Below are 14094 nucleotides of genomic sequence, written 5' to 3'. Positions count from 1 at the left end.
ATTCCTTATACATTTACCAATTATACCAATGTAACCCATATCTAGTTACACAGAATAAAAGTATCTAATAACTTGTAACTAGTTACATAGTTTTAGAGTAACTTGTAACCAGCTACAAGTAACTTGCCCAAGCCTGATCATAGGTACTAATGATTTTTGTTTATAAATGGTTGCCATTAGTTACTCGGGCTGCACATGAGGAAAAATCATGCAACAAATCGTCTCCTTGTGGCTTCGAATAAAGAAATTAAATCTTAAAACAAATATGAGAGTTCAAAAGTTGAATGTATATGTTTATATACTTTGTACCTAATACACACTTCAAAAATTACTTGACCGATTTTGTGAAAATTTCAAATTGTTTTTAGAGATATCAAGACATTTTAGAGAGTAGTTTGAACTACTGTCGGTTTATACCAAATTACCAAGTTCTACATTCAATCTGCTTAAGGCGAATAGTCCATCTCGGTCGAATTACTTCACAGAACGATGTACACCAACGCCGATTTTCCCTAGTGATGTACACTAAGACCAAGATGGTAGGATACACCTATTATAAGTGCTATATTTTATATTTTTTAAATTTTTTCAGTGTCGGGTTATACAGCTAAAAATGTATGTTGGTTTATCCGAAGTTAATAGACCCAAAAACTACTGGACCATTTTCAATAAAATGTATATCAAAAAATTCCTTGAGACTTGGAGGTTGCTTATAGCTATATAGTTATACCAACCCATAAACAGGGGAGGCTCCAGATACATGGTTAGAGGGGCGGCCCCTAGGCTCCCCTATGAAGCCGCCCCTGCCCATAAAGGTAGCTAAAGGGTAGCTCATACATGCATTTTTTCCGCTGACAGTGGTCACTATATCAATGGTGTACATTAGTTTGTAACTAAAACCATGGACTATACAAAGTAAAATATTTATTTACGTAAAAATTAAAAAAATTTAAATAAAGTACGTATTGGATTTTTAGAATTCAAGACAAAGCAGGAGCATTTAAAAGAGAGATGCAGTTTTAAAAATCTGAATAATCTCCTTAATGCGGGTCTTCTGGTCGACTGGTAACACTAAGTTTCCAGGAAACATGTACCTATCGCCCAACAAAAACGCTGTGCCAAAAGACATTATTGCATTTATTATATTTTTGCTCACAACTCGAAATAATAAGCTAAGAATAATGAATAATGTTTTCCTTACATCGTTTTGATTTTATAATAAATTAACTCATCATTTATTTACACTATATTAATATTATTGACATTTAAATATTATAGTTATTTTTAACGCGGCGTTTTGTATAGGCAATCTGTGCACTTACGGGAGTATAATAATACAATACATTTTAATTAAATTTTTTTAAATTTAACTGAAATATTCAATTTTAATTTAACGGAATGTTTTATTTTTACAGTAAAATATAATACTGAAAACATTTTGAACAAAGTTAAAAAAAATTTTAAAAACAAGTTGACAAAATGTTTACGACGACCGTAAAAAAGTAAAATTATGTTTTCAATTTTTCGAATATTATGCAATGAAAAAATATAAATTAATAATAAATATATAAATCAATTGTGTAATTTTGGTTCCCAATGTGCAACCGCGGAATATTTTTTTGAGCAAAGTGAAATGTTTTTTTCAGGGCCTTGCACCCGAATCATTTATTCGGGTTTCGGGTTTCGGGTGCTGGATGTATTTGGGTGTTCAAACACCCGAATAAAAATTTTAAACAAACATTTGGGTTTTCAAAACCGTTATTATTCGGGTTAATATTGGTTAATATGGGTGCTGAGAAATCTGGATAAAACAGAACTTTTGATGACCCCCCCCCCCCAAAAAAAAAAACAGAAAGTGTTCATGTTTATGTTATTTATAATAAAATATAAATGTTTTACCCAAATTCGCAACGTTTGTTTTTAACTAAACTAGGTTAATTAATGTACAGTAGTTACCTTTTTCTATGAACTATAAGAAATAAGACAATGGGAAACTAATTATTTAACTACCTATTCGTTTTATTATAGGCATCAGAGTCCAAGTAACTCATTTTTTTTACTATATAACATGTCTAAAATCTAAATAGGTACTGGATTTAAATAACATACTAGCATATTTTAAAGAAAAATTGTAGGTACTTATTAAAAATATTCAGAAAAATTTTATTTGATAAGCAAACAAAAAACAGTCATCAAAAATCAAAATGTTTACAAGGCTTTCTGTGGTTAAAAAATAGTTAACTTGCTAGAGCCAGTAGAGCCTAATCCCATTTAAAAGTAAATACAAAAACATAATGAATAGGTATATTTTACAAAATCAACAGTTACAACAGATTGATATTTTAATTTTGCATAATGTTACGTACCTATTATATAACAGAATAGGTATTGATTATTTTGTGATGACTTAAAAATTAAAAAAATTAATCTTTATAAATATTATGAATAATACTATTATACTATAACTAAAAGGTAATATAAAAAATATATAGGTATTCACAAATTGTACGATGAAGTAATAATAAAATTGAAAATTGAGTAGGTACGTAGTGAGAGGCGCGTCGTTGACTCGTAGACCGAACGTGATACAAATTACAAATGTACAATTTCCCACATGCCAAGTCGATGGATATAATAAATAATAAAATATTAAAATGTTTAAAATAGATGGCCATAGGGGCGCTGACTGTTGAGCGATAGACAAATAAAATAAAATATAAATTAGGATTTCGTGATTACCGAAAAACTGGTAAATAATAAATATAGCCACGTATTACGATATTCGAGTTACTAAATTAGATATTATGGGACATAGGTAATTCCGCTTTGGAAGTTCGTCGCAAATAATGAAATAACACAAGTTATTATTAGTTATTGGTCACGGCTGTCAATACTTTCAGTTTTGTTGAGACCACGTCTATTTTATATTGCTATTGGCTATATTTGGATTTATTTTACTAATAAAGTAATAAAGTAATAAATTATATCATATAATAATAGGTATGAGAAATAATTAAATACTTAATATTTTAATCAGAATCAATTAAGTTATTAAACATTTTAATGGATTTTATTTTCAAGAAATTACCTATGATTGTTTGTTAGATTGTTCCTGTTATTATTAATATTGATTATTTAACTCTACAAAATCGAACTCACCACAAGAAATACATACGAAATGATATGTCGCATGAAGAATGAGAAAAAAAATTATTCGGGATTTCGGGTTAACCCGAATATTTATTCGGGTTTTGGTTAACACGGGTGTTTTGAAAACAGAATCATTCGGGTTATACGGGTTTCGGGTGTTTGATTTTTAAAAGGTGTTTAGGGGTCTTAGGGGTTCGGGTTAAATCGGGTGCAAGGCCCTGGTTTTTTTTTACATAATCTTATTTTTGTCTAAATTGGATTACCATTATACCACAAATCCCTATAATCCCTCCAGAAAAAAAAATTGGAAAAGGTTCACGGGAAATTGGACATTTTGGAAAATACTGAAAATTCGTTTTTGAATCACTGACTGATCAACGTAGAGCCTAAATTATGATACTTGGAGAATGGAGACTTGACATTTTGATGGTACCTTCGAACCGCCATGTAGGTGTACACTAAGAAAGGATTTTCCATAATTCACATTTCAAAGGTTTCAATTTATAATTATATTTAGTTAGTAATAACTCATAAGACAGTTATTTTTGATTTTGTGTAAATAATAAAATATATTGTGTACAAATTAATCATTAGCGAAGTTAGGGGTGCCAAAATATTGTTACCTACGGGCAACAAAATATTAAATACGTCCCTGATTGAAGTACCTACCATTATTATTATTCAAATAACTGAAACATTTTACATCAACCAAAGTTTGCTATTAATTTATTGTTCACTACCTACCAACTAGTTATACACTCTTACTTGTTTGTTATTTATTTTTTATGCATCATTGTATCAAATAATATTAATTAGTTTAAATTAATTTATCATTAATAATAAATGTACATTTCAAATTAAAGTAAAATCCTAAAAATTAAAAATATGTTTATATTTTAGATTCTGATAGCGGAGCGATGAATGTATTGATTTCACAATTACTTATGATGTGTGTTTATTTTAATTTTAATATTTTGTTTTCTTTCATCGCCGTTTGGGGCAAAAACACTACTTTGATATTCTTCAACAGTATATAATTGTTCGATGGAAAAGTGAATCTAGTTGGTACATTCAGGAGGTCAACACTTAATATTCCCAATAGTTTTCAAAAGCACAGGGAAAACAAAATAAAAATTAAGGAAAAACGGGAATTTCGACAAATTGATTTTGGTTTTTGGTGTAACTAAAACATTTTTACCGTATATTCATGACATTTTCACTGGTTGTTTATATTAGCATTTTCTATACACGATACAATTTAAAAAATATTTTAATTTATTTTGAACTGTTTATGCACATTTTCAGTTTTCAATTTTTTTAATATTTTTCAACGTCAATAAATTTTATTTGTTGTGTTAAAATTCTTGAAAATTTAATACAAGGCTCCTGGTTTAATGATACAATAGAAGTTGAAAAATATTAAAAATACATAGGCACAATATTTTTTATAAACATTTGCAGTTCGATTTATGACATTTATCAAATTTAAAATTTAAAAATGATTTCATAGTTAAAAATTTATAAAATTTTCAATTTTTATAGTTATACTAATTTAAAACAAGGTGCTACATAAGTAGGTTAGTTTGTAACCAAAAATCTCAAAAATATAGGAACAAAGTTTTCATTTATAGTTATTTTATGTTCAAATTTGGACAAAATTACATATTAAATAACTAAGAATAACGATTTTAGTTAAATTGTTGTAATTTGTTAATATTAATTCAACTTACTGGCTACCGAATTAATAATAATTAATAACTAATAACAATATGTACAAACATAATATAAATATATCCACATTGACAAACCGTCTCCGCTCAGAATCGTTTTTCGAATTCAATGATATCATATCATTGGATTCAGTTTTAATACCATCCATTATACAGTGACCCACTTGTAACCTACTGTACAGCTGCACGACATCCACTTTCCTACTTTTTTTTCTTCATTTTAAATAACCGTAGGAAATAAACAACAGTAATATTTTAATAACATTATTTATTGACATAACAGAAGAAACACAATAATTAAACATTCATAAACGATATCAGCATCGGTCACTGCAGCTTCTAACATCAGTCAATATTACTATAGCTGGTAAACACAATGCTTATTGGTAAGTTTGATTTATTTTATATAAAATGTATGTCATATATTTTTGTGGAAGTTATGTTAGTTAATTAAAATTAGTATAAGATCTCAAAGAATTGCACACCTCTGCAAAACCAAACTGCAACATTGATTATCGGTTTTAGTTGTATGTTGTGGTGGTATCAAATCTAAATCTTCAGATTCTATAGATCCATGAAATTCTTGTAGACTGAAAGTATCACTCAATGTTTGCCTAGCCTTTGGTCCAGGAAAAAAACGTATTTCCATTTCACTATAAAAAGACCAAAATGTATATTCTTTAATTTTTAGATGAATCAAGTCTACAATTTTATTAGTTGAATGATTTTGATGATATGAATTCTAATAGCGTTTTTATTACGTATACATTACCTGTCAGATGAATCCCAATCTACTAACACTGGCAATTTATCTATCTTGGACGATTTACTGGTCGGAACAGCCATTTGGTTGTACTCCATCAAGCCTGGTTTAGCATATTGTTCTATAGTGAACGCAAAAATAATTATATCTCAATAAAATTATAACAGAGAAAAAAACAAATTCTACAGGAATAATAAAAATTAAAAAAAAACCAAAAATTGATAAAAAAAAAAAATCTTACCACTGTAATTCTTTCATCGTGCATTCGTGCATGATAAAATAATTTGAAAATTCAATAAACATAAAGCTAAATCTAAACAAAATATAAAAAAATAAAAATAAAATGGGATGTTTTTCTACAGTAAAACCATACAATGATAAATAAAATAATACGTTGATTGCTAACTGATTAATTGACTTGCCCAATTTTTTCTGAAAAAATGAAGGTTTTGTAACTCTCATCGAGCAATCACTTGTGTTGCTATCCTCGTCACTGTTCTGCAATAGAAATAAAAATAATTATTTCATGGTTTAACTGTATTTTTCCACACATTGTATCAATTGAAATATTACATTTTTAATATAATTATTATGTTATAAAAATAAGGATTTATATAATAAACTATATCTGACACTCATAATATGACTGAATAAACTCAGTTTTAAATGAAATTAATTGTTTTAGGCGTACCAAATATTTTATACACAATATTAATATATCAATATACTGAGTGATTTTTAAGCATGTTTGCCCTACTTTTATATTTAAATTATACATATTGTATTCAAATTTTGATTTTTGAAAATTTTAAATATACCTACCCGAAGAGTGAATACTAAATTTTTTAATATTTGAGATTTTTGTACGATTTAAAAGTAAATATTTAATATTTATATGTACACCATTGAAATGTATTATTAAAGATCATTGATCTTTATTGTAAAAAAGTCTACGGTGATTTATATAGAGAAAAAATTTAAGAGTGATCCTGTGAAGATATAAACTTCTGTTTTTTTTAAATAGGTTAGATTTTAGATTCTGAGAGCTCTGTTCCAAAGAATGTATTTATTTTAATTTTTTTTTTTTTTTTTTATTGCGATTAATATATTGTTACCATGACGTTTGAAAAATTGCCACAATTTTATTTTCTAATTATTTTAAGTTCAAATTTTGACAAAACATGTAAAAATGTACAAATTATTTTGTGTTAGAAATTTATAAACATTTTTCTTTTTAAATCTAAGATTTTAGGTAAAAACACTAAAAAATTCTATTAAAAAAAAAAATAAAAATTTATAAAAATAAGAATTTTAAAAAATCTACTATTAAAAGACAAAATGGGGGTGAGCATGCTTAAAAAATCACCCTGTATAACATGTATGTATAGTTACTCTGTCATTTTCTTCGATTGTGGTTTTATGACGCTTTGTAGTATCACTGTCTATTCCACTATCGTCCATCTGAAATTCATAGGTAATTCTGTATAAAGCAATTTGTACAGAGAACAAAAATAAATGGTATGGTTGTTTAGCAAGAATGTTAAAATGATGCAATAATAACTGGGTACGTTATTGGTTTTAATACACATATAACTAAGAAAAAATCTCAAACTTGTAGATTAATTACAACCACAATTAGAGAAATATTATTTGTTGTACGTATTTCTTTAGTCATGATTACAACACTGACTATATTGTATTATATTTCAAAATAAAATGAACAAAAATAAGCGATCTTGTAATATATTATACAATTAAAAACGTTACAAATTACTACATTACAGAAAAACTAGTTTGAATTCAATAGGTACATAATTTAACACTTACCATGATTGACGACATTACGAGAATATTTATACTTCCTGATATTGTTATACACGCATTAATAGGTAAAACTTTAATGTTGAAATTCAGAAAGTCTATTAGATTAATGAAATAAAAACTACTCGGTAGTTCTAACCCAGTAGTATGTAGTTAGTAGTTACTATTTAAATACTATTTAATACTATTAAATTTTAAATCACAATAATATTCATAACAAATCCATACCCATCTATCAAATCAAATCAATCTGCAACACAACCGTGTTTGCACTTTGAAGTGATAACATATACTATAAACTATTCTGTGATAACAAACCATTTTATTGATAACACGGTAGATACACGGGAACAACTGTGGTAGCATGCGTGGTAGGTAATAGGTATGCAAAGATTATCTATAAAGGTATGCGATCCCCGCTTCTTTTAATTTTTGTAATTTTAGCTGATAATAGATAACAATATTTCCTAAAAGTCGAAAACACAAATTTAAATTTTAACTATTAGGCAATAGCCAGTTGTAGGTATATAGTTGAATGAGTTACGAAAAACAAAATGTATCATATTGTATTGAAATATTTAAATTTCCAATTCGAAATACTCAGGATTCGGTTGAAATATAGAATAATTTAAATATTTTAGTTTTAAATGTGTATATTATTTATTATTTATTACGATCACAAATTCACCACTCAGAATCGTTTTTAATTAAACATATTATATACCTATTAATTCATCAAGATACATCAAGATGCAATTATTTTACATTATTGTTGTTATTATGATGATTACATCTTCTAATGCAGATTGTGGATGTAATACAAATCGCATTAAAACAAACACTAAAGAAGATGTTTGTACATCATCAGCAACAAGTAATTCGGAAACATTAGAATCGGAATTAGAATCTATGATTTTAATCAAAGGACAGAATTTTACAATTGGTACTGACAAACCAGAAATTGTAACTGATGGAGAATCTCCATCCCGTACTGTGTATTTAGATGATTATTTTATTGATAAATATGAAGTGAGCAATTTAGAATTTAAAAAATTTGTTGAAATAATGGGATATCAAACAGAAGCAGAGGTATTCGGAGATTCGTTTGTATTTCAATTATTTCTCAGTAAAACTACATTAAAATCCATAACACAAGCTGTCAAGGATGCTCCCTGGTGGGTACCAGTCAAAGGTGCTAATTGGAAACATCCTGAAGGGAAAGATTCTGATATAAGTGGTAATATAACAATATATATATACAATTGTTGTGCATACTTGTGAATAACCTAATGATTATAACATTTTTGTTTTAGATAGAGAATTACATCCTGTTGTACATGTTAGCTGGAATGATGCCACAGCATTTTGTAATTGGGCTGGAAAAAGGTTACCATCTGAAGCTGAATGGGAAGCTGCTTGTAGAGGTGATCTCAAAGATAGACTCTATCCTTGGGGAAATAAGCTTCTTCCAAGTAATAAGCATAGGTGATCTTTTGTTATTTAATTTTTATGATTTCTTTAAAGTTAAAATTGAGGCTGTTGTAGCATAGAATATTTTAAATAGTAAAATTTAGGAAATTGTGCAAAAATATTATTGGCAAATATTTGTCATTGTGTGAGTAGTAAATGAACCTTAGTGTGTGTAATCCATTATCTGGGGCATAAACGTGTTATCGTAAAAAAAACCGTTAAAATCGGTACAAAATAGGTATAAGCGGAAGATTAGTTTATGTACTTCCCGATGTCCTATTATTATTTTAAAAATATGTATGAACTCATCATCCCCTTAACTTGGTTATGTAGAAAAAATAATTGATGTTTTAAAACTGAATGTAAGTGTGTAAAGTAAAAATATTTTCATCATTTTTTTAAATTTTAACATATTTTTAAGCCTTATTGAATACAAAAATCAAAAATCTGTTTCCAACATAACCTAGAAGAGGAGATGATGAGTTAATACATATTTTTAAAATAATAATTGGACATCGGGAAGTACATAAACTAATCTTCCGCTTATTGGTCTAAAACTACAAAAAATACGGTGTGCTCCAACAGCCTTAAATATAGTTAATCTTAAATTAAAACCCATTACTCACAGTGAATGACAGTATGTTATTAAGTCATATTTTTATTATTAAATATATATTAATATAAATCCTAGTGAATAATGATTCAAAAGTTTTAATACAAAAAAATGTACAGAACTTCATAATATGAGAATTAGGTAGTTGCCACTTGCCAGCAGGCCAGTAATTGTTACCCGGGGCGTCAAGCTTTTCACTTTATTAGAGGGCGGCAATTTTATATCAAAATAATATCAAATAACAAAAAAAAATAATATTTATTTATACTTCAATAAATTTATTGGAAAAACTATTTTGATAATTATTATTTATAAGGAAGGGCCGCTAAAATATGTTGCCCGGGGCATAAAATGTCCAAATACGGGCCTGCTTGCCAGTTGGTTAGTATCTCTATAAAAAAAAATTTAAAATACAATGTAACACATTGTTTACATGTATAAAACATATAATATATGTAATGGGCTTATGCACCATGGAATACATTGTCCCATTTAAGTATATTTTGCCCGTAACGAATTGGGTATTGTAACTTATAATTTATTATTATACACATAAAATGTTAACAATATTTTATTTTATTTGATAGTTATACGTCATGAAGGGCATTGGTTAAGATAATACACTAGTGGTTATAAATACAATAGTTTTTTTTTACTTAGAGAGAATATAGTCTAATATGCTGAAGTATAAAATTAGATATACTAAGATTGGTTAAGCCGGTGCAACATTCTATGAAGATTGAAGAGGCTGGTTATGACAATAGGAGGTGAGATGGGTGGGGAATAAAGAGAATGGTGTCTTGTAGTGGGGGAAGGAATGCAAAGAGATATAGAGGTTAATAGATCGGGTACATTGATAGTTCGGTTAAGAAGTGAGTTGATGAACGCGAGGTCTACAGCATCGCGGCGTGAAGCCTGAGATGGAATATTGAAAAATAATTAAAACAAATTACTATTTAATTTAATTACAAACTTTTAAAAAATACTATAAAACTATTGTTCACTCTTCTGTTTGAATCTCAATATTTGAAATACACATAACTGTATATAAAAAACGTGATATTATCGCCGTGCCGTGATTATTTTATCTACAAATTTAATATGGGTTATCGGCTATTCAAAATAATTTTAGAACTCATAAACTAAATGAATGGTTTAAATATTTAAGTAATACAACCATGCATAAAATGCGAGTTGTTAGTATTATTTGTGTAGTGTAATCGCTTATAATATAGTGTTCTCTAAAAATAACTAAACTTAAATACTAAATAAATCAAAAAACCAAGATAGTTTAAATCACCTGAGCTGAACTGGGCAATGTGCACTTTACCCGTACCATATACTATGTATAATTTAGTCACAAAAACTTCAGAATAGAATAAATACTTAAACGTCAACAATTCTAAAATAATACAGCTTGAGTTAATTGAATATTGTTTTTTTTTTTCTAAGAACGAATATTTGGCAAGGGGAATTTCCTTTCAAAAACACTGCTGAAGATGGTTGGGCAACTACGGCTCCAGTAAATACGTTTCCAAAAAATGGTTATGGTCTTCATAACATGGTAGGAAATGTATGGGAATGGACTAATGATTTTTGGAGTATAGATCATGACCAAAGTTTTACTGTAAATCCAGTGAGTCTAATTGTTTAACATTTTAAGTAATAGTTATCTAAACGTTAAAATATAACTAAATTAGTGTCTTATTTATTTTAGGGTGGTCCAACAGAAGGAAAAGAAAGAGTTAAAAAAGGTGGGTCATACTTGTGTCACAAAGAGTATTGTTATCGTTATCGATGTGCTGCAAGAAGTCAAAATACACCAGATAGTTCTGCATCAAATCTTGGATTTAGATGTGCAAAGGATAAATAATATTTTGAAAACTGATATCATAAACAAACATTTGTGTTTATTTTTTCAAGTATGAAAACTAATGTTTAATAATTGTATATACATTACAGTACCATCAAATGTTATCTTTATAGAAAATATTCCTATCAATTAATATATATATATTTTTTATAAAGTATTAAATTTGTTTATACATCACTTAATACTTAGTTTGTTTTAGATGCTATTTCACTATTTCTAGTAGTATAATCTTTTAATGCTGCTTCCAGATTTACTTGATCAACACATTCAGTATTTATGAAATCCTTAAACAAAAATTTAAATTTAATAAATAAAACTAGATGAAAATAAAAAAATTCTGTGATATTATTAACAAACAAATTACCTCTATTAATTTATATTGGTCTTTTGAATCGTCCATTTCAGTTTCCAGACCTTGATTTAACTTTGTATATAATTGTATAAATAATATTATATCATTAAACCTAAAATATCATCACATTTTATATCAATTGTTTAAAACTATAATACAAAATCAATTTTAAATAGTAAATACCTTTCGGTTTGTAGACAATACAATAAAAAGTTATCTGGCTTTTTATTAAAAGCCAAGTAAAACAGTAATGGTCCTAAATGTCTTGTAGACTCCAAAACATGATAATTTTTAGATTCATCAACATGCTTATATGTTCTGAATACAACACGGTGATAGTTTTTATCATCAGGTTCAAATTGACAACATGCACGATCCAATATGAATTCATAATCACCATTTTCAAGAAGTGGCTGCATTTAAAAATAAAATTTTAAGATAGGTAATAAAAAAATATTTCCAACTAATACCTTCAAATTTGTTTCATCAAACATGACTGGATGCTTTAATTCTCTTCCTGATTGAGGGAAATATATTTGATTTACAGCATGACGTTCATCCTCGTTAGCTTTTCTGAGTGTTCCATCAGGTTCTCGTACCACAACTATACGCCTCTATAAATTATGTGAATTAATTATTTTAATTAAACAAGAATTTAAAATAATAAGATAATTACTTTATCAGATACACCAAAAGTAATATCTGTAAATACAAATTTTGAGCTGTCAAAACCAATAATATCCTTGTTAACTTCCAATACTTGTCCCAAATCATTACGTAATGGTACTATTGGTGGCATCTGAACTTTTTCTTTGGCTTTAATTTTAACTTCAGCTTGCATCTATGTTTAAAAAAAATTTAATATTTAAGAAATCTTTAAATATATTCTTATAGTTACAATTAGGTATTTAATTAATAATATGTTGACTGTAATGTGACCGCCAGTAGTCACACAATATGTATTATCGGTACGCCAAGCCTATTTATCCATGTCATTCTAAATTTGTATATTCTGTAAATACTATAGTACTTGAAAAAAATAAAATATATATAAAAAAAAATTAGGTGTTTATTACATCAAACATCGTTTTAATAATTCCCAGTATCTATGCCACCGAGATACTTTAAGTACATTATTGTGAAGCACCAAGGAAAAGTTAACAATGTAAAGCCATATTCAATTTCGGTTGTCGGCGATTATGTGGGGTGGTAAAAAAAGTCAATACTAAGGGCGCCAACACAAAATTTGAAAATTAGATGACTGCTAGCGTCACATACCAGTCAACATGTTAAAAATGAACAAACTTTTTCAACTTCTGCAGTGGTCATAAATTTATAAATTGGAGTGTCAGGATTTTGTCCGGTAAAACGCTTTCTAAATGCTTTCTGTACATCAACATGAGTAAGTTTAAACAATAAATTTTGTACAGGTTCAGCAAAAAACTTGTTACTCAATTCTTTAGTAATTTCTCCTGGAATAATAATAATATCATCATAATTATTTCCTACAATAGAATATAAAATGTACTATATAGTACAATGCCACTAGTATCATCTACGATCTACATAAATAATACCTCTTATGTTTGACTTAATATCTAAGTGTAAAATAAAATATATTATATCATTATATTTTTAATGTTTAAGCCAAATAAAGGTAATGTAAGAAAAACAACAAAATCCAATTGTGAATAGTAAAATAAATAAGATATAATATTAAACTTTGACTTACGGTCATGTGATTGGCTGGAAAAACTATAAACAGTGATGTTATTTAAACTTTTACATTTATGTTTATAACCATTTGGAAGTCGGTAAAAAGACGTGAATAAATTTCTCAAAGTCATATTTTTACTTTTTATAAGGCAGTTAATTTGATATTTCCACAAAAAAACTGTAGTAGTGTAGTTAAAACATCTTAATTTCAAAACTTAAGTCTTAATTCTGATAAGCGTCAAGTGATAATTCTTGTAGACCATGCGAGTGATAAGCACTTGTCCGAAAAATGATAACCGTGGTTGTTACATAGAGTAATATAGTATAGTATTACTCTATGGGTTGTTACCAACGTCGGGGTACTTGACGATTTAAGATATTATACAGGTTAAATATCGGCCTATAACGAATAGTGCTTTACGGTGACTGGTGAACCAACTATCTGAAACAGCTGAGGGCCCAGAATCCCTAGCCCTCGTTGTGGTTTAAATATGTTAAATATATATATAATATCGTAACGATATAAACCACTTACCACGGTTATCTGCTTTTGATACCAATAATACCTATAGCACAGAATATATGAAATTTCATAATATATTCTGT

General features: G+C 27.8%; 3 protein-coding genes across 3 annotated transcripts; 1 reads left to right on the top strand and 2 right to left on the bottom strand.

The window, feature by feature from the left end:
• Window positions 1-5131: 5131 nt before the first annotated feature.
• On the bottom strand, window positions 5132-7737 carry LOC132952163 (uncharacterized). Its single transcript, XM_061024350.1, has 5 exons — window positions 7471-7737; window positions 7036-7104; window positions 6066-6141; window positions 5653-5764; window positions 5132-5533 (listed from the first exon to the last, which is right to left on the bottom strand). The coding sequence occupies exons 1-5, from the start codon at window positions 7483-7485 to the stop codon at window positions 5350-5352; spliced, it is 456 nt and encodes a 151-aa protein (XP_060880333.1). The 5' UTR covers window positions 7486-7737; the 3' UTR covers window positions 5132-5349.
• A 188-nt stretch (window positions 7738-7925) lies between these two features.
• Window positions 7926-11597, top strand: LOC132951821 (formylglycine-generating enzyme). The gene is made up of 4 exons (XM_061023811.1): window positions 7926-8701; window positions 8778-8949; window positions 11000-11183; window positions 11265-11597. The coding sequence occupies exons 1-4, from the start codon at window positions 8215-8217 to the stop codon at window positions 11418-11420; spliced, it is 999 nt and encodes a 332-aa protein (XP_060879794.1). The 5' UTR covers window positions 7926-8214; the 3' UTR covers window positions 11421-11597.
• LOC132951820 (small ribosomal subunit protein mS22) lies at window positions 11438-13839 on the bottom strand. Its single transcript, XM_061023810.1, has 7 exons — window positions 13505-13839; window positions 13078-13244; window positions 12449-12613; window positions 12243-12386; window positions 11956-12185; window positions 11785-11884; window positions 11438-11704 (listed from the first exon to the last, which is right to left on the bottom strand). The coding sequence occupies exons 1-7, from the start codon at window positions 13617-13619 to the stop codon at window positions 11606-11608; spliced, it is 1020 nt and encodes a 339-aa protein (XP_060879793.1). The 5' UTR covers window positions 13620-13839; the 3' UTR covers window positions 11438-11605.
• Window positions 13840-14094: the final 255 nt, after the last annotated feature.

This window comes from Metopolophium dirhodum, chromosome 9 (assembly GCF_019925205.1).
Source record: "Metopolophium dirhodum isolate CAU chromosome 9, ASM1992520v1, whole genome shotgun sequence".
Taxonomy (NCBI): Eukaryota; Metazoa; Arthropoda; class Insecta; order Hemiptera; family Aphididae; genus Metopolophium; species Metopolophium dirhodum.
This window is presented reverse-complemented; position numbering and strand designations above follow the sequence as displayed.